General features: G+C 47.0%; 1 protein-coding gene across 2 annotated transcripts; it reads left to right on the forward strand.

Moving 5' to 3' along the window:
• Window positions 1–4,177: 4,177 nt before the first annotated feature.
• On the forward strand, window positions 4,178–17,987 carry LOC146171673 (uncharacterized). Of its 2 annotated transcripts, none has more exons than XM_084586434.1 (4): window positions 4,178–4,415; window positions 7,156–7,392; window positions 10,023–10,313; window positions 17,636–17,987. In XM_084586434.1, the coding sequence occupies exons 1-3, from the start codon at window positions 4,178–4,180 to the stop codon at window positions 10,241–10,243; spliced, it is 696 nt and encodes a 231-aa protein (XP_084442560.1). In that variant the 3' UTR covers window positions 10,244–10,313; window positions 17,636–17,987. The 2 variants fall into 2 exon arrangements, with proteins under 2 accessions (XP_084442560.1, XP_084442561.1); XM_084586435.1 differs by lacking the exon at window positions 17,636–17,987 and adding an exon at window positions 10,770–12,629.
• Window positions 17,988–19,252: the final 1,265 nt, after the last annotated feature.

The following is a 19,252-nucleotide window of genomic DNA, read 5'->3' on the forward strand; positions in this document are numbered from 1 at the left end:
AAAAGACCTTGATCAGGTGAGCTGGCCAGCATTGCCCTCCCAAAAACAGCTAGATGAGGAAAGAACAGAAATTCTAGCTGAGCTAAAAGGAATAAGAGAGGAGAACGCAATGATTAAGCAACGATTAGATCAAATGCAGAACCAAATTAACATTACACAAAACAGGTTCGACAAATCCACACCATCGGCAAATCAGACACTCCCTTTGACTGCCGAAGACGTAGGAAGAATAGTAGAGGAAAAGCTAGCACAGCTGCTCCCACACATCATTGAGCAAATCACAAAGAAAGCCATGGAACAAGTCACAGGCTATATAGAGCAAAAGTTTCAGGCGATGCAAATCGAGATGACCAAACTGATTAGGAAGCAAACAACAGCCACCACAGTAAGAGAAAGGGCTGAGAAGCCGTATCACAGGCCCGGACTGACAAGCTTGCAATCTGAGACCGATCATGACTAGACACCAGAAGGCGAAGCAAGACCGCCTAGAGATTTGGCAGTAGAATTGTAGAAGCATCCGACGCAAGAAAGGGATGTTGTCACAGCTGCTGGCCTCGCAAGCGGAACCACCGGCTGTGATAGCCCTACAGGAGGTTGGCAGTTCCCCTTCAATTAGCGGGTACGAGGTCTTTGCTGCCGATGACGAGAGCTGGAAGGTGGCGACAATGGTGGAGAAGACCATTACAACAATTCGGCATGACCAATTTAAAGGGATTGAAACACCCCATATCCTTGTGGAGGTGGTCCAAAAGAGTGACAAAAAACAGGGCACTTTTATCCTAAATGTATACAGCCCCCCCTCCCAACGAAAGATCGACTTCGACAGACTTCTCGGAGAAACATTAAACTTGGTAAGAGGAAATCAGCTAATTATATTAGGCGACTTTAATGCAAAAGACCTGGCCTGGGGATACACGCGACAGGACAAGAGAGGCCGCATTATTAGAGAGCTAATAGACAGACATGAATTAACACTGGTAACGGACCCGGGAGTGCCCACGAGAACGGGCAACAGTGTGAGCAAGGACACTACCCCGGACCTTACGATGGTCAAGAACTGTGGCGATGTTGAGTGGATAAACACGCTTAACGATCTCGGCAGTGATCACTATATAGTGAGCACGACCATCCACACCTACAAGATCAGGCGACAGGTTGGCGCAGCCAGGATTACCAACTGGCACAAGTTCAGAGAAGCGCAGGAGGAGGACCAAGGCGAGATTGAGGATCTTGATAGCTGGTGCGGGGCGCTGCGGAAAAACAAGCAGAGATTTACCCAAGAACTGACACGCACAAATGAGACACCAGAAATAGACGCCCATCTACTCCACCTGTGGGAAGCGAGGAGGAGACTGTTAAGAAGATGGAAGAAACAGAGGCACAATCGAAAGCTTAGGATGAAAATTGTGGAGATCACAAAGAAGGCGGCGGAGTACGCTGAACAACTGACGAGAGCCAACTAGGGCAAATTCTGCGACTCTCTGCAGGGGACGCTCAGCACTTCCAAGACGTGGCGAATTCTAAAAGCCATCATGGACCCCACCAAAACCAAGCGAGAGGGGCAGAAGTCGCTGGAGCGGTTGCTACACACATTCCCAGGCACGAAGGAAGATGTGATCAAGGCCGTCCACGACAAATGCTACGGAGTAGACCTAGAGGATCCATATCCATACGCAGAAGATTACAAAGGAAACCCAAATCCGAGAATGGACGAGCCGATCACGGAGGAAGAAGTCCGGACGGCAATAGCAAGTGCCACTCGAAACACAGCGGCTGGTGACGACAAGATCACTAATGGCATAATTCGGAACATGAGCAACAGCAATATCAAGGCACTGGCGCATTTCATGAACAAGCATTGGGAAGCAGGAGCGGTGCCAGCGCAGTGGAAACACTCGGTGGTCATCATGATCCAGAAACCCGGGAAAAAATTGGCAATAGAGAATTTGCGGCCCATTTCTTTAACTTCGTGCCTGGGAAAGATTTTCGAGAGGGTTGTCAGTAATAGACTGAAAAATTACTTAGAGGATAGCGCTCAGATGCCGGACACCATGTTTGGCTTCAGAGAGAAGCTATCAGCCCAGGACGTTCTCCTGCAGATTAAAGAAGAGGTCTTGACAGGTATCCCACGCTCGGCAGAACACATAGTTTTGGCAGTGGACATTAAAGGTGCATTTGATAATGTTAGTCACAAGCCGATCTTAGATGGCCTGGCAGACACGAATTGTGGAACCAGAGTCTACGAGTACGTTAGGAGCTTTCTGAGTAACCGGACGGCCGAAATCAAGATTGGCAATATAGAAACAGAGACCTTCTCCCCGCCCAACAAAGGGACACCTCAAGGAGCAGTCATTTCGCCCACGCTGTTCAACGTGGCAATGATTGGCCTGGCCAGGCGCCTCGAGAAGGTGGAGGGCATACAGCACGCTATGTATGCTGATGACGTCACCATCTGGACGACCACAGGATCACTCGGGGAGAAGGAAGCGAAATTGCAAGAAGCAGCATCTGTCATCGAAGAATATCTAAAGCAGAGGGGCTTGGAGTGCTCATCACGGAAATCAGAACTGATCAGATTCTGGCGAGGGAAGGGCAACCGCTCTGCTCCCACAGATCAAGGCCACAAGCTCGAGATCCGGCTACAAGGGGAGACAGTGCCCGAAAAGACAACCGTGAGGATCCTGGGGATGTGGCTCCAATCGAATCAAAGGTGTCAACACACGCTTAATCTTCTCAAGACCTCGACCCAGCAGGTCGCCCGAATGATAGCACGGGTGACCAGCAAAAAGATGGGGATGAAGGAGCCCGACACACTCAAACTTGTCCGGAGCCTCGTTATTAGCAGAGTAGCGTATGCTCTACCCTACTTCAATATGACCAAAGGAGAGGAAGACAGAGCGGACGTCATCATCAAAATGGCTATCAAGACCGCACTCAAGCTCCCCAAGAACACACCGAACCACAAACTAGCAGCTCTGGGTCTGCACAATACAATACAAGAATTAGCAGAAGCCCAAATCAAGTCACAGCTAAACAGACTTCTACAAACGAGGACGGGAAGACGGGTGTTGGAAAGACTGGGATATAGCACACACCTACAGGTTTATAACAAGACAAGAGAGGTATCGCGGGAAGTCAGAAATTGGTACCGAGTTCGGCCCATACCTAGAAACATGGACCCCTGCCTACACCCGGGAAGAAGGCAGGCAAGGGCAGAGTATTATGAAAAAACTTTTGGCCAACAAGACACGTCAAGGTTCACCGACGCAGCCTTATACGAAACCAACGCAAAGAGGGCAATAGCCACGGTCACAGACTGCGAAGGCCGGGAGGTAGTTAGCGCCTCGATCCAAAACTGTACAGTCACGGAGGCAGAAGAAGTGGCTATCGCACTGGCCATTAGGCAAGGAAGAGAAACGGGAGAGAGTCTGACGATACTGTCCGACTCTCAATCCGCATGCAGAAAATTTCAACGGGGTAAATTATCTAAGGTAGCGCACCAAATCCTTTCTTCCACAAGCGAGCCAACAAAACAATGCACTCAAACACTAGTGTGGATTCCGGGGCATGCAGGGGTCACGGGGAATTTGTACGCAGACAGGGTAGCACGAGGACATGCAACCTACCGTGCGCCCAACAGTCTCGGGACAGAGGACCTGATTCCGCTTGACCCTGACTACACCACAATACTACAACACTATAGAGGCTTGCGGAAAGTATATCCGGAGCCGCATAAAAAGCTCAGCAGCGAGGAGGCCATAGATCTGAGGCGGCTACAGACGGGCACCTTCATTAATTTACACATATTACACATGATGCATCCCACGACATTCAGAGACGAGTGCCCGTGGTGCGGGAAGACCCCTACCCTGTACCACATAACATGGGAATGCAGCTCACATCAACTACAAAAAATTGAAAACCCAAATGAAAGACAGTGGGAGGCTTTGCTGGCCAGCTCTGACCCGGAGGCTCAGCTCTACCTGGTCACAAGAGCTCGCAAACTGGCGAAAGCCAGTGGTGCCCTGGACTGGGGGCGCCAACCGCTCGTCAGCCTCGGTTGAAGAGGCGAAGAAAAAGATCCCCGAGCAGTTAATAAAGTTCACTCACTCACTCACTGTTCTTCAAGCAGAGGGATGCCTTCTCCTCCTCACCTGATGGCCGCTTCATTTCCGACATGCGGATGCCAGCTTCTGTAGCTAGTCCATCGAGGGACTACAACAGGCCATTTAATGGCCAACAGTCTACAGCGAGTGCACCCAGGATGAATGGTACGTCAACACTTAGGCAGCGCACCAGCAGAGGAGCCATATCTAGTCCTGATCGCAACGTTCAAAATGGTGGCTACGCAAGGTCTTCCGTCAGCCAAACATCGCTGGCAATGAGGAAGCCTGCAGACACCAGGCCAGGAGCAGGTAGGTGGTCCCAAGGAAGCATCTTGCTTGGATTTCTTCCTTCTTCATCCAAACTGTTTTACAGTGAGTGAGCTGCATGTGGGTGGGGTGGGGAGGGTGTTAGCATTGTCATCGTCTTATGTCATCACTGTGAAATCCCGAACGGAAGGAGCAAGGCATCGGAGTCCTTCAATGCTTTAGAGTCAAAAACTAGCCATGTCAAACCAGACGGGGGTCTAGTTGGCAGTGCCAGTTTGACCAAGCAGAAAGGACTGTTTTGCCCACGAGTCATTAGTTGTGTGTTGCCTTAGGCTCCGGCCTTTATGCCTCATAAAATTTGTTACCCAACTCTTGACATTTTAGCTCAATGCGCAGGATACGCACTTAGCCATGCATATAGGTCAATTACGAATTTGCACATTGGTCAGCTCCCATTATAAGTCAACCCTCAAATTTCGGAAATTCATTTTTGAAGAAAGGGCGACAATTGGCAGTGTATGGTAATTCGTATACGTCGGATCATGTCGAACACTTTGAAACTATATTGGCATGAAATTACACCTAGAGAGGCATGACTGAGCAGGTCTCGTTTTTGCGGCGCTGTGGCACAGAGCTGCTGAGAGAAGTGGACAGTAGCCTAACACTGACAATTTCACGTTTGCTTCGAAAAGCATGTTTGTGAAAGCAGTTCATATTCTCGCACTTATGGTCGGCGTAGGCCTCCTTCCGTCAAAAATAGACCTAGGGAATTTGCAGGACTTATAAGTGCGATTTTGACAATTTTGGAGAGCGAAAGGTCAAGTTTTAGCTAATGTAGTTCCAGCAGCGATGACCCGAAATCAAGAAATGCTTAAATTGCAGGACGCATGTACTGCAAAGTGCCGGTGCAACCCAATTTTTCAAACTGCGCTGAAAGCGGCCGTCAGGTGATGTCAGCGTCACTTGTGGACAACAAATAAGGCAGATTTAACTAATGGAACAGTTGCCACTACTATTGGTTGCATCAGAGAAAGCAGACACATTTATTAGGTAGTAGTGCTGGTTGCACACTGCATCAGATTCAGAAGATTCAGAGACTGTAGCAAGTGACTTTCTGAGCATCTTTTTTTTGTCAAGTGCCAATGCCATACATAGATTTTCACAGCCATTACATGAACAGATTTATGTAAATTTGGTGTCATTTTGTTCACCAATAACTGGGCTGCATGCTAAAGCATTAAATCTTTCCATGTGATTGGAAAACAAAAGTGGCACAGTGAGTAAAACTTTGAATGCAGTTTTCTCAGCTTTGTTTATTTGGTAAAAAGCCTTGCCTTACGGAACTTTTCATAATGTTTGCATGCATGGATTTTATTGAACTTGGTATCATTTTTTTCAGTAAAATCTCGGCTACATCTTAAAGCTTTCCGTTTTCGATAAAGTCTGATAGACTAGCAATTAGATCAGATGTAAACTAATTACTCCCACATTGTCTTTTTTCTCCCAACTTTGTTATCCATTCATTACCTATATAATGACTTCTTAAAAATTTCCTTAGCTTTAGGATGTGCAGTAGGCTCTTGGAAATGACAGCATATTTTTAAAACCAGTTTTTTTAATTAAGAAATTGCCGTAATGGCCCGTAAGAAAAGACACTATGCGCAGTACATTATCTTGCCATATTTTCATGTCTAGATGAGGTATTTCAAATCTAAATACATATTTGGAATCACCATTCAAAGATATATCACCATGGCAATTTTCAGCAAGATAGGTTAAGAAATAAAAAAAAAGTTTTTAAGACCCTCATCCCCCCTTATGATGGCGTGTCCGCCGCTGTCGCAGCCCCATTGTGGGCACATTTTTTTCCCCGCCCCTTTTTTCATATTAGAGAGAGAGAGAAGGATTCTTTTAGTTGGCACGCAGTAAAATAAAATCAAGCCTACTGTGCACTTCGCCGCTTTTCTATCATAAGTGCAAGAATGTGCATTTTGGTTTCCTTGTGCTCATTGTAGAGAGGCAAGGCTATTTGCTTTGAGGACACAATAGTGAGCTCTAAGGTCATGGGTGTGCCGAAGGCAACTGACACCTTGTCCTCTTACGGGGTTTTGGGTAAACATAGCACACTAGCTTTGAGCACAGGGAGTTCGACATACATCCATCGATGCAGATTGCAAGCAACACGGCCACATCAGCTGTGCGGGCTGGTGTGGGTGACTGGTTGCCCCGACACTAGAGCTTTGTAGTGGTTTCACTCGAAGTCACGTTCTCCGGCCTTGCCTGTATTATCCCAGATGGCGGAAGCAGGCTGCGCGCTGGCCACTAGTATCTTTATCATCACATTTCCCGTTCCAATGCGTCTTTAAATGTATGCACTCAGCTCAATCATTTGAACTTGTATTACAATTTAGGCTCAGGTTCAATTCATTTCAGCAGTGAAATTTCATTACGCTTTGATGCTAAAAGTACTATACGGTGTTCAGTGAGTATGAGGTTTCGAAGACTGAAATAATTCATTACATCCAGGATTTCTTTAAATTGAATTTAATTGCAGTGAGGTTTGAGTGCATTGCCTTTTTCAGTTTCCATCACGAATTCAGGAAGTCACTTTTGCTCTTGATTATGATCTCCTAGCTTCCAGCAGGATTCACTCTTCCTACTTTCTTTTAAGTGTCTCGCAGTACTAAGCCTAGCAGAAGCAGTCATTGTGACAGCATACAGATTTCCCCCTGGGCGGCACTTGTGTTGGATTTCCCCAGGAAGCTGGTTGGCTCGGGTGCAGGCAGCCTGTCATCTTCGAGCCCCTGTGCCTCTAGTGGTGTGAGCCTCAGTTCAGCGGAATACCTGCCCAGCTGGGACGAGGGTTCTCAGCACATTGGCCAGAGTGACTTCGGAGACAGGCGGAGCACATACAGCTGGCAGACGAAGTCCTCTCGTCGCTCAGCACGTCTGACAGACCTTTCCGACAGGATGAGCGACCTGCACATATCCCCCGAGAGTGAACGGTCGTGGACCACTAGTGAGTTGGCTGCTGCTGCTGCTGCTGCTGCTGTTTTTACAAAGGGCATTCGCAGTGTTGTGGCTGGAATAACATTGCACGTTGGTAGAAGTGGCTGCCAGACAGTAATTAGTACAGTTTTTCTTTAGCACAGTGTTTGTTGCACTTCGAACAGCCAAAAACATTGCAACATTGCAGTGCACACTTTGCCGGCAACGGGTTTAGTGCACGATGGTTACTGCTTCACAACAATAAATGCAAAACACTGTAGTGCCATCTACTGACACAAGCTCAAAACACTTCACTGGCAATGCAAAGGAATTCATTTATTTATTTATTTATTTTCAATACCCTCAAGCGCCGAGGCATTACAGAGGGGAGTGGGCAAGCAAACAACGCAAGAAAAAAATTATTTTTTGTTAAAGGCGGCACAACAACGTAGTTAAAATGTAGCAACACACAGTATTCGAAAAAGTACAGAAACAACAACTGTAACAAATGCAACGCAAGAAACTGAACAAACATAGCAGAAAAAAAAGTAATAAAAACGAAGAAAATAACAAGCAACAAAGAAACTAACTATTCGCATCAGATAAAAGCATCGTCATCAGAGACTGACGATAAGCAGTATAATCCTGTATACAAGCCACGGCAGCGGGAAGGTGGTTCCACTCTTTCGATGTGGGAGGAATGAAAGAATGCAAAAAAGTGTCAGTACGGCAAAAAATAGATCCAGTCTTATGTTGATGGTCGACACGAGAAGAGCGATAGGGGGGTGTAGTGATAAAACGAGAGTGCATGATAAAACGAGAGTGCATTGTTGCCTTTCATCTTCTCGTTTGCATCATGATCTTGTGTCACGTTTCACTCAGTTGCTAGTCCCCTTAAACTTGCTTTCTGCGAGTGTGATTACTATTTCTAATTAGATGCACTGAAATCATAGTGCATGCTTAACAGCTGCAGATCAGGATTAAATAAAGGTGTTCAAAGTAGTATATCTTATGACAGCACACTTGTAATGCCTCGAATTAAGGAATTCTACCCGTATATTAATAATAGAAAGATGGCTGTAAAAGTGGAACAAAGCAGGGACTTCGCTGAAATGTCGGCACTGCATTTGGTTCTTTGTTTCTGTCCATTTTATTCATGATGAACCATCAGCATTTTTCCTATGTAGCCATTCTTGTGCAATACAAGACCAGTTAATTGGTCTCCGTGCTGATTAACAACAAAGATGTAAATTTGATGATCATGCCATCAAAAATGAAAAAGGAAACTGGCATTGATCTAGCTGTCCTCGAAGCCAAAAAGAGTTGAATAAGCAATAGCCAATCTGTAATACTTCATTTAGTTGGTTTGGTCTGCATGTTTCTTTCCAATTAACCCTTTATAGGACAGCAAATATTTTTGCAAAATAATAAAAAAACCTTTTTTTGCGTGTATAAATGATTGTTTTAGGTTTTAGAGGATTTAACATCCCAAAGCGACTTAGGCTACAATGTACGCTTTAGTGGAGGGCTCTGGAAATTTCGATCACTTGATATTCTTCGATGTACACTAATATCGCACAGTATATTGCACCTGCCAACCCTCCCAATTTGCCCATGAGGCTTCCAATTTTTTTTTCTCTCTCTCTGGACTTCCCATTTGTACTACCAAAGCCCTGTATCTTCCAAAAGTTGCCTCTGCCAATGCAAGAATAGCTTTTGTGGAACTGGCACGGTTGCAGCTGGCATGGCGGAATCTGCAACTGTATCCTAATAGTCAGCATCACTATTAATGGCCACGCTAGCACCATCAGCATCATAGGTTCAGCAGCTGACCAGAGCCTGACCAGCTGTGGCTGCTTTGGCTTTGCAGCGTTCATTCTGAACAAGGCCACCATTTTATTGCGCTCATGATTTTTTTTGCCCCCTGTGCTCCCCTGCTCTTCTTTGCTGTCTTTTCACGTGTTTAAACACAAGTACTTACCTTCGAAGAATACCATGTTAGCCTGCTCTCTAAGGATAGGTGCACATCATGCCTTGTGCTAGCCTATACAGACAACACGTCTCCATCCAGAGCAGCGCTTCATTGCGAGATTAGTATATGCGAAGACTGCAGTCAGAAATCGTCAAAACCCCTACGTCTGATTGGTGTTTGGCGCCGTGCCACAGTCCTTTTACTGCAGGATTTGCACAAACCCTTTAAATCCTTGATTTTCAAAAAAAAAAAAAAAAATTCAAAGGCCTTGAACCCTTTTAAATGTGCAACGCAAATAATGTCAGAGGTAGAACTGTGGCATTAGGTGCGATGCGTCCGAAATTTAATTCATGCTCTTACACTGAACCCTAAGGAATGGATGACTCAGCGTCGTGCAAGTTTAGGTTGTAAGCTATGTCCGAAAAACATGTAGCACCTTTTATATTTAAATTTAGCAGCATGTAAATAACCGCACAATAACGGCTTGAGACAATGATGCTTAGTTCACCTCAGTTCTGCTGCTTGAAAATTGCCTAATGCAAGTTTCAAAAGACTATTTTAGTGCGAAGGGGTAAGTGGGGTAAGACAGAAAAACAGGTGTGTCTGAAGCCTCGATCGGCAGGTGCTGCCAACTCGGGAAAAAGAAAAGTACATCTATCTGTTTTTCTTCTTGTTTGTTGCTTGTACAGGCACGTGGTCGAAGCCAACAAGCCTGCAGGCAGCATCTGAAGGAGCTGGGCAAGTAGGTGGCACGAGTGAATGTGGCATGCCTAATGGCTCGGCGTCGTCATTGCTGTGGCCTCCCAAGCTGCGCCTGCATCAAGGCTCATCGTGGATGGCAGGCAGCATGTGGGCCCTGGGTGGCACACGCACTCCATCGGACACACAGGTCCTTTGGGGAGTCAGGTAGAGGTTTGGTCTGCTTACCCCACCGCCTTCAGTAGCTGGCTCAGCCAAGCACAGCTCCAGCAGCCCCAATGGTGAGTTCTGTGTTGAGCACTGCAGGAGGCTAGTGACTGTAAAGTTTATGCAGTTGTCCCAGCTAAGGTGGGCCAATATTTTATAAATACCTACTTGTCATTTTGTCTTTTTATTCAAGTGAGCATTGTGGGGATTCACAATCTCCTGCCCCCATTTTAACGCCAGCGCGTAATAACGCCGGGAGGAAAGAGCGGGAGACTGGGCAGCGTCACTGCGGGAGACTGGGAGGCGGTGGGGGGGTGGCCTGTCCAGTGTGCCCTCTCTTCCACTAACCTCCTTTACAGCGCGCATAACTCGCGTTATAATTACGCTCTGCGTTATAAAGGGGGCAGGGGATTGGGAATGCCCACAACATTTCTGTATTTAAAATACCACCTAGTGCTGTTTTTTTTTTTTCTGCCTACTTCGAAAGTAGTCAACATAAACTAACATTTAAATATTGCTTAAACTCTCAGGTGCCAGCGGGGAAGTTTTCAAGCATTGCGAGAATGGCCTGACCGAAATGCTAACGAGGTAGCCTTCGCGTAGCACTTTTTACCGGACAAAAATGAAAGCCTGAGAAGTTTAAAAAATACGACATGACAGCTTGCTTTGTGCATCTGAATGTGCTGTGATTACAGTGCTCTTCTCTGCCACTCAATAAAGTGCCGCCACATTCGCTTCTGCACTGCTCATGGCAGAGCTTTGGTTTGCTGCTGGTTGTGAGGTAATTGTCAGCTGCACTAATACTCTCGTTTCTAAGATACGAGAAAACATTTTATGAGATTGCTTGTTCTTGATAGAAAAATTTCAGGGGAACACTTAGGTCAGGTCACCTTACATGCAGCGAAGCGGAAGCCTTTTGGTCGCGCTGCTACGATACTTTGAACGCTCCTGATTCCTCGACAGAGACTCTGTCTATAGAGGGAGAAGGGCACTCTCTCTCTCTTTGGTCTCCTGATAGAGGGAGGAAAAGAGACGAAGGGGAAAGAGGGGAGGAGCTTTCTCACTCTTACACATCACCGACTTTATCATCGGCGCACACTTTCTGCCGATGCCACTCTTGAGCTGTTAAAGGCTTTCACCTTAAAACACTTCAGTGACACATCTGGGCAGAAAGATATCTCGCTAAGCATGAGGGCAGTACTTAAATCCGTGGATTTTTGGCAGAGAAATGGCACAAAGGTGTCTGTTTCTCTGTTGTGCACGGATGTTTTGGAGCTTCAGTCAAATCCCGATATAATGAATCCCGCAGGAGCGCAAAAAATTATTCGTTGTTTTGAAATATCGTTTTAATGAAAATTTTGCGATTATAAGACAGTGGTCATACCTAAGTATGAAAATGACATACCTTGGCAGTAGGCACATGTGTAGACAAGTAAAACCTCAAGTGAAAATGTTGCACTAACTCAGAGCTGATTTATTTGAAGAAATCAATTATTTTCTTCTGCTGCGTGCAACAAACACGACTGCGCACTACATTACACCACTACAGCACATACACCTTCAACTTTCCGGAACACCTCACTCATTTCATGCGTGATTGCATCGAGCGATGAAAGTACAGACTTTGTCCATGTGCAAAAAAAAAAAAACAAAACAAAACAAAACAAAAAAAAACATCAAAGGTCTCTATGACCCCATCTTCAATGCTCCCTGAACTTTGAAAATCTTGTCTCGGTCTTTCATAATGATCGCGGCAGTCGATGGGGCAATGCTCGCTGTCTGTAGAGGCCGAATCACTTTTTCCCTGCGTCGATTCCTTGCAGTGAAAGCAGCTGCGTTCATATCTTCTTGGCACTTCGCTGGCTAATGTCTCCAATCTCGCACAAACTTCGCAATAAGATAATCTGCGGCAAAAAAAAAACAACTAAAATACCGCCCCGCATGCGTGAACGACCCGAGCCGCGTATGGCACACAACACAGGAAGAAAAAAACGCAGGCAGCTAGGCCTGCTGGCTACTGCGTAATAAACCATAGCTATGGTGGCTAGAAAGGTTAGGTGACGCGAGCGCCGCTCCTACATTTCATGCCTCTCGTAGGTGGCGCTGCTCTCAGCACTTCGATGCATGCTCGGCTCGCGCTGGGGCACGGCCGGTCTCGAGGGAGAGCGCGCGCTCCCCCTCGAGACGGGCCGTGGCTGGGGTAAACTTTGGTGCGATTGCTGCGCAGTCATACCAACAAAATGTTAAAATTATTGTTACCACTTGAAATATTTTAACCAGGTAAGCAAAATAGGCAAGTCAGGAGTGACGTCGACTGCTAATATGCTCTTTGGCACCGTGAAAGCGGGCGATGCGGCTGTGCCGGTTGTTTTGCTTGTCGTGCTACTAAATGCTGCTTAAATGACGAAGTTTTGGTCTGAAGATGCATTACATCATTTACCGATGGGCACAGTGGTCGAAGTTATAAAGCTAAATATCTTGGTTTGGTGTCGTGAGTTTTAAAAAAGCCAAAGCGACTCGGGCTGAGGGGCGTTGCAGTCGAAGATTACAGAGAATGCAGATGACAAGCGATTATTTAACGTGCGGTTACGTCGCACAGTACGCAGGCATCAGGCTAATTTCTATTCTTTGTTGTCTGCGAATTTCCGGTGCGTCTAAAGTGGGAAAGTGCAATTTTTAGCCAGATGATAGCCAGAACGTGCAACATGCGATGTGAAACGGTATTATAAGTACAGAAGGAACAAATTGCAGTTTTATTCACAAAAACCTCTCATGGATAAGCAAAGTTTTGTTTATTGCACTTAAGGGCAAGAATGCTGGAAAGAAAAGTGAAATATCACAATGTTGAGGTTGCTGTTGATGGCCTCAAATATACATGTAATGCAGGTAGAATAAACACAATTTCCAGACGCAACTGCTCACAACCAAATAGCAAATTAAACAACCCACCTCAGTTTCAACAGTTTCATTCTCCCTTGCCTTTCTTTTGAAAATGAATTCTGCGTCTTCAGGTGTAGTCTGCTGAGAACATAGAACTTGATCACTTTGTCACAAATTTAATATGTCCGTGACAACCAACCAGCTGCAGTTTGGTCATTTGGAGAATGGATACCAAGTCAATAAGGCTGTCTCTTCGGATTTCACGCGCACTAAAACAGCGAGTAAAGGTGTTTTCATGGGATGTCACAGGGGCGTTTAGATTGGTTGATGGAAACATAAGACCGCCTATGTCAACTGCACTGGTAATTAACTAGAATAGCAGCTTGGGCATATGTTGGTTATGCATCTTGAGGTAACAGCGCGGAACGTGGACGGGAGCACAAGATTAGAAGACGCCACAACGAGCGCTGACTTTCAACTGGTAATTAAGACACGCTCAGCTCCGTTCTTGAGACTTGGGAGTTGTCTGCATCAGTCTTCACATTTGGTGCCAGCGATGCATTTCTTCGCCACATATCCAACGATATAAAATATCAGCCTTGAATAACTGGCCTGAGTGATGTCAGATGTGTGTTCGATGCCACAGTCTTTGAGAACTTCATTTGCCTCACTCAGGTCTCGCACATATAAGAAGCTGGTCATGGATGATGCTGTCACTAATCTTTTTTTTTAGCAATTGACTGGCCTTTTGCCTGACATTAATGCTTCATGATTTTTTTTAGTTAATGATTGGCATTTTGCGTGACAACCGTGCTTTCATTATTATGTTTTAGCAATTGACTGGCCTTTTGCCTGACAACAATGCTTTCATTAATTTTTTTAGCAATTGACTGGCCTTTGCCTGACAACGATGCTTTCATTAATTTTTTTTAACAATTGATTGGCCTTTTGCCTGACAACAATGCTTTCATTAATTTTTTTTAGCAATTCACTGGCCTTTTGCCTGACAACGATGCTCTCATTATTTTTTTTAACAATTGACTGGCCTTTTGCCTGACAACAATGCTTTCATTAATTTTTTTTAGCAATTCACTGGCCTTTTGCCTGACAACGATGCTCTCATTAATTTTTTTTAACAATTGACTGGCCTTTTGCCTGTCAACAATGCTCTCACTAATTTTTTTTTAGCAATTGACTGGCCTTTAGCCTGACAACGATGCTTTCATTAATTTTTTTTAGCAATTGACTGGCCTTTTGCCTGACAACGATGCTTTCATTAATTTTTTTGTTTAGCAATTGACGGTAATTTTGCCTGACAACGATTCTTTCATTTTTTTTTTTTTTAGCGGGGGGTTTCTAAACGCAAGAGAAACAGAAAAGTATGCACATGTACTACATACTCCCACTAGCACCTCGGCAAGAAAAACTACATAGGCACCAAACAAAACAGGATAACCTGAGCTAGGGCAAAGCCGATTGAAAAATAGCACCACAGCTCAAGCAGCATCTACAGGCAAACAAGAACGAACGAACCGGCGTGCGCCGGAGAGAATGCATCGAAGAGCTGACAGCAGCGCCACAGCGGCGACCAGTGGCGGCGGCATGAACCGAAGGCGCGTTTTCTCCAAGCGGCGGAATGCGCGGTCGCGCCACCTCACCATAACCATAGCTTCATGGTGGCGCTAGAAGCTGGTCCTAGATGTCCTGATGATGATAGCTACAGCCCACGGACCATACACACAAACAGCGGTTTCTGTTTCGTTTCACGCAAGAGTTGCAAGCTGCGGCGCTGTTAATTTCAGCCGAATTCGTAATACTGATGTTCCAAAATTATAGAAGAAGAAATAAAATACTTTCGTTATTCTGAAATATACACTATTTTGAAATTCGTAATTCTGAAATAGTTTTACATTCAAAACATAGCAAATCTGCCTGGGATTCTTAAAAAATTCATTAATTTGAAAACTTTGTTAATGTGGTGTTTGTAGTAACGAGATTTCACTGTACCTGGCCATGTTCAGTCAATGAGGCGTGCTCAACGAATGGAAAATGCAAAACTCTGGTACCGATTTAAATGTATCTCAGGCCGAGAGTGCTGAGATGCAGTTACTTGCAGCGAGCAAGGTTGGTGGTGTTCCTGTTTCATTGCTTGCAAGTCCAAATGTAAGCATAACAACCTCAGCTGTCTGCTTGTCTCTGCATGAGAAACTGGGTTTTCAAAGCATTATGCTCTTTACATAGATTTGTTGTTCTGTTCTAAACTGCAAGTATGGCTATGAAAAGCTGAGAAAGCAGTTTTAATCTTTGTTTGACTGAAAAGGAGCTGCTGTATGGGTGCCCCAAGTGTACAGTAGAGAACTGGTCTGTGGAAAAACTGCACTGCTTTGTCTGGGCTGCTGATCAGACAAGCACCAAAAGCATAGCCCTGGTCATCCAGATGTCCATCACGCTCTCGAGCTATGTGCACGTTCATATCGTCTGGACTGGATGCAGGAGAAGGTGGAGTGGTATTGGTGCTGGGCGGCTCATAACGAGGCGAGAAACGGCGGTGACTGTAATCTGAGTAGCGGTAAACGTAAGTGAAACGTCGAGGTGGTGAAGACCTGCGGCAGTGGCGAGAGATGTGGCCAATACGCGAGCACGTGAAACAGATCGGCCTATCGTTAGGGGTGCGCCACTCATCAGGATTGCGGTATCTGTAGAGTGCCGTGTAGGTGTTGCGAGGCGTAGCGGTGACGACCAAGGGAGGGACGGGACTCGAACTCTGGTGTTCCACGGTGCGGCTACAGGGGACACCCATGTTGGCAACCTCCTGACAGATGACCGTTGAATAACGGATATCGTTGCTAGGTTGCTGTCTGAGGAGGGCGGGTTGGATGCAGCAGGAGCGAGCGCTTCCAGTTCGCGACGTACGATGCGGGTCACGTTTTCAGTGTTGGAAGGCTGCCTTAGGGTTGGCAGATCCTTGCACATGGAGCTAGGGGCGGTGTTGGGGAGCCGGTCGAAGCAATGTGCAATGCGTCTTTGTTTGGCCTGCTCGAAACGTCAACAAACTTGCAGAATGGAGTCAACCGTAGAACAGTCCCGACAGATTGGAAGATTGAAGGCATCATCGGCTATGCCTTTGAGGATGTGCCCCACCTTATCAGGTTCTGTCATGTCTTTATCAACTTTTCGACAGAGAGCCAGAATGTCTTGTATATAGGTGATATAAGGCTCGATAGATGTCTGGGCCCGTGTGGCAAGGTCCCTCTTGGCGGCAAGTTGACGGCCAACCGGTTTTCCGGACAGGTCATGGAGTTTTTGTTTGCAAACATCTCAGGAGGGAATATCTGCTTGGTGCATTTCGAACCACACGTGTGCTGTGCCAGTGAGATAGAAGACGACATTGGCCAGCATCGACGTGGCGTCCCACCTGTTGTGCTGGCTAACACGCTCATAAAGCGAAAGCCAGTGTTCGACATCAACCTCATCTGTACCGCAGAATGGGCCAGGGTCACGGGGGTGGGCTACGACAATGGTTGGAGTTGCGGAGGTAGATGGAGCCACTTCGGTTGTCACCGTGACGGTTTCGAGGTGACGGCCACTGCGGAGATCCAGCGTCAGATTGTGTCGAACCCGCAACCTCCACCGATATGTGCTCACAGACAAAGATGACGACCGAGGAACGCGGGCACTACAAAGCATTGAGAAAGAAGACGACGCTGACAGAGTGGATGCTGCATGGCTACTGAAGTCTTGGCGTCGAGTTCAGCCCATTGCAGCGCCAGTTACATTAAGGATATCCCAGTAACAATATGATGCTAAAGCACGGCGGGGGGGGGGGGGGAAAAATGTTCGTTTGTGTGCTCAGTTTTCCTTCTGAGGTTTCTGTACCACCCTGGGCAAAAGTTTATGAAGTGTGGGTTTGCTAAAAAGCAAGCGCTTATTTTTGCATTGCCTTCTCCCCAGTCTTATGGTGTTCATTCCAGCACATAGAGCTCCGTTCATGCTTCTAGGTTTTTCAGTTAAGTGGTTGGAACAACTACTTACACACAAAATATATAGCCAATTCAGTGTGGTTAAACCAGATGCTTTGGTGCACTACCACTTCTGTTTTCACTTCAGTTTCTGTTCGCATATGCTCATTAGCATGCAGTTGTAACGTGCCACATTTATGTGAAAGGCCACCGAAATAGATTTGAAGCCCTGCTTTAACCAAGCTGTATGAACATGCCTGCATGGCCTTGGAGTAGCATGTCTGGCCCCTCATCTCAAAACTGCTGCCCAAGTTGGTAGCTTCTGCCAGTTTGGCCTACATTACGTGATCTCATGGCATAACACAAGGCACCAACCAATCACTACCTGGCCATATCACCTGCCAGCTACCACCTGCCAGAGACATGCCGTATGACCAACATTGGTAAACATTGGTGAAATATGGAAATGAGTGGTCTTAGTGTAAAATGTTTTCTGCAAACTTGCATCCCTTAAAATCCTCATTGCCATTTTCTTTATTCTGTTTTCTTGAACACAGCTGGCCAGAAGCGACAAACAGACTGGCTGTTCTTCGAAAGAGACAAACTACTGACGCCGGACAGGGCGGACGCGTCCACTTCGGCTCCCGACAAAAGAGCCTATTGCGGTGCCAACTTCCATCGGACCACCTTCAAATTAACAAGCGAAGATCGGAACATGACAGGAGTCTGACAGTACCAACTTTTTGGTGAGCGGACCACCGATTTTTCGATTATCGCAGCACTTCCATCGACTACGCCGGCGTTAGGCTTAGCGCGGCAGCGGAGGAGCGAGTGGAACCGAGAGCGCCCTGCGGCTGGCGGCAGCCACCGCGGGGGCGAGGATCTAGACAAAGGAGGTCCATCCAGGCCAACATTTCGCTCGAGAATGGACGGCACCCAAGGCCAAGATCTATCGATGGACACCACACCGTGCCCGAACCTGCCTCCACCCGACGGGGAAACAGGCGGAACGCCGGCTGCAACACCATCGAGACCACTGACACGAATACCACGGAAAACACCTTTCAAGGCGAGTGGACAACCGTAGTTTCGAGACTATGGCAGAAAGAAGCGAAAAAACGGGAGCGTCAGGCCAAGATTACCGAGAATACGACAGCAAACACTCAAGTGGGTGAGACGGCGACGACGGCGCCACCAGCCAAGATGGCCGCTGCGGCGGTACATGAATCCAAGATGGCGAGCGGCGCGGAGAGCAGCCGGGGAGGCCGCGGAGGCAGCGCCACCGTGCAGGATTCCAGCCAACGTCACGACGTAGCTGACGCGCCTGTTCTGAGAGGACGCCGGCCCGGCGCGGAGGAGGGAGCGCGAAATTCGAACCGTTTTAAAGGCGGAGTGGCGACTCAGGCGCGCGAAACCACTGCCGATGAATGACGCTAAGGTGATCCTCAGACCCCATCACGGTCTGGTGGTGAAGAACTTGACAACACCCCAAGTAGCCAAGGCTATAGCGCAAGCCTGCGGAGATCCACAGAATTTTCGTCTGAAAGACTTGTTGGTCCGCCTTCGACCGGGATCCAACATCATCGTCACCAGCACCCCAGACATACAGATGGCGGAGCGCATGATGAGCATCCGAAGCTTGAATTTCGAGGGAAAAGACCATCCGGTCAACGCTTTTATGACTACACCGGAAGAGTACCTCAAAGGGGTGGCCCATGGCATCAACCCCGGGGCAACGGAGAAGGAATTAATGGAGAACCTGTTCGTCAGGACCCAGGGCGTGAAAATTATCGCGGCCAGAGCAATGGGCAAGTCCAAGTCGGCCCTCATTGTCTTTGAGGGGCCAATCGTACCGAAGTGGGTGTACTACTATGGGGGAGAGATCCCATGCGAGCCGTACAAGCCAACGAAGCAATTTTGCTACACCTGCCGAAAGCCAGGACACCGAACAGACGTATGCCCGAACCCGTCTATCAGGGCATGCAGAAGATGCAACAAGCAAGATCCGGAGGAAAGTCACGAGTGCGAACTCCAATGCGCTCTCTGTGGAGGAGCACATGAGACTGGAGCCGCCGGCTGCCGAAGCAAGCTCAAGGAGATCACAAAGAAGACAAAGGGACATCCAAAGTCACGTCAGAGCCGCCCAGAAACGAGTGGCATCATGAAGAAGCATC

The sequence above is a fragment of the Amblyomma maculatum genome, unplaced genomic scaffold, assembly GCF_055883805.1.
Source record: "Amblyomma maculatum isolate TAMU_Amacu unplaced genomic scaffold, ASM5588380v1 scaffold_19, whole genome shotgun sequence".
NCBI classification, from domain to species: domain Eukaryota; kingdom Metazoa; phylum Arthropoda; class Arachnida; order Ixodida; family Ixodidae; genus Amblyomma; species Amblyomma maculatum.

Excerpts from the sequence above, each read along its gene's own strand:
- LOC146171673 (XM_084586434.1), top strand. The coding sequence starts at position 4,178 with ATGCGGATGCCAGCTTCTGTAGCTAGTCCATCGAGGGACTACAACAGG. Across the intron at positions 4,416-7,155 it reads AGACACCAGGCCAGGAGCAG|GCAGCCTGTCATCTTCGAGC; the intron begins GTAGGTGGTCCC and ends GCTCGGGTGCAG. Across the intron at positions 7,393-10,022 it reads TGAACGGTCGTGGACCACTA|GCACGTGGTCGAAGCCAACA; the intron begins GTGAGTTGGCTG and ends TTGCTTGTACAG.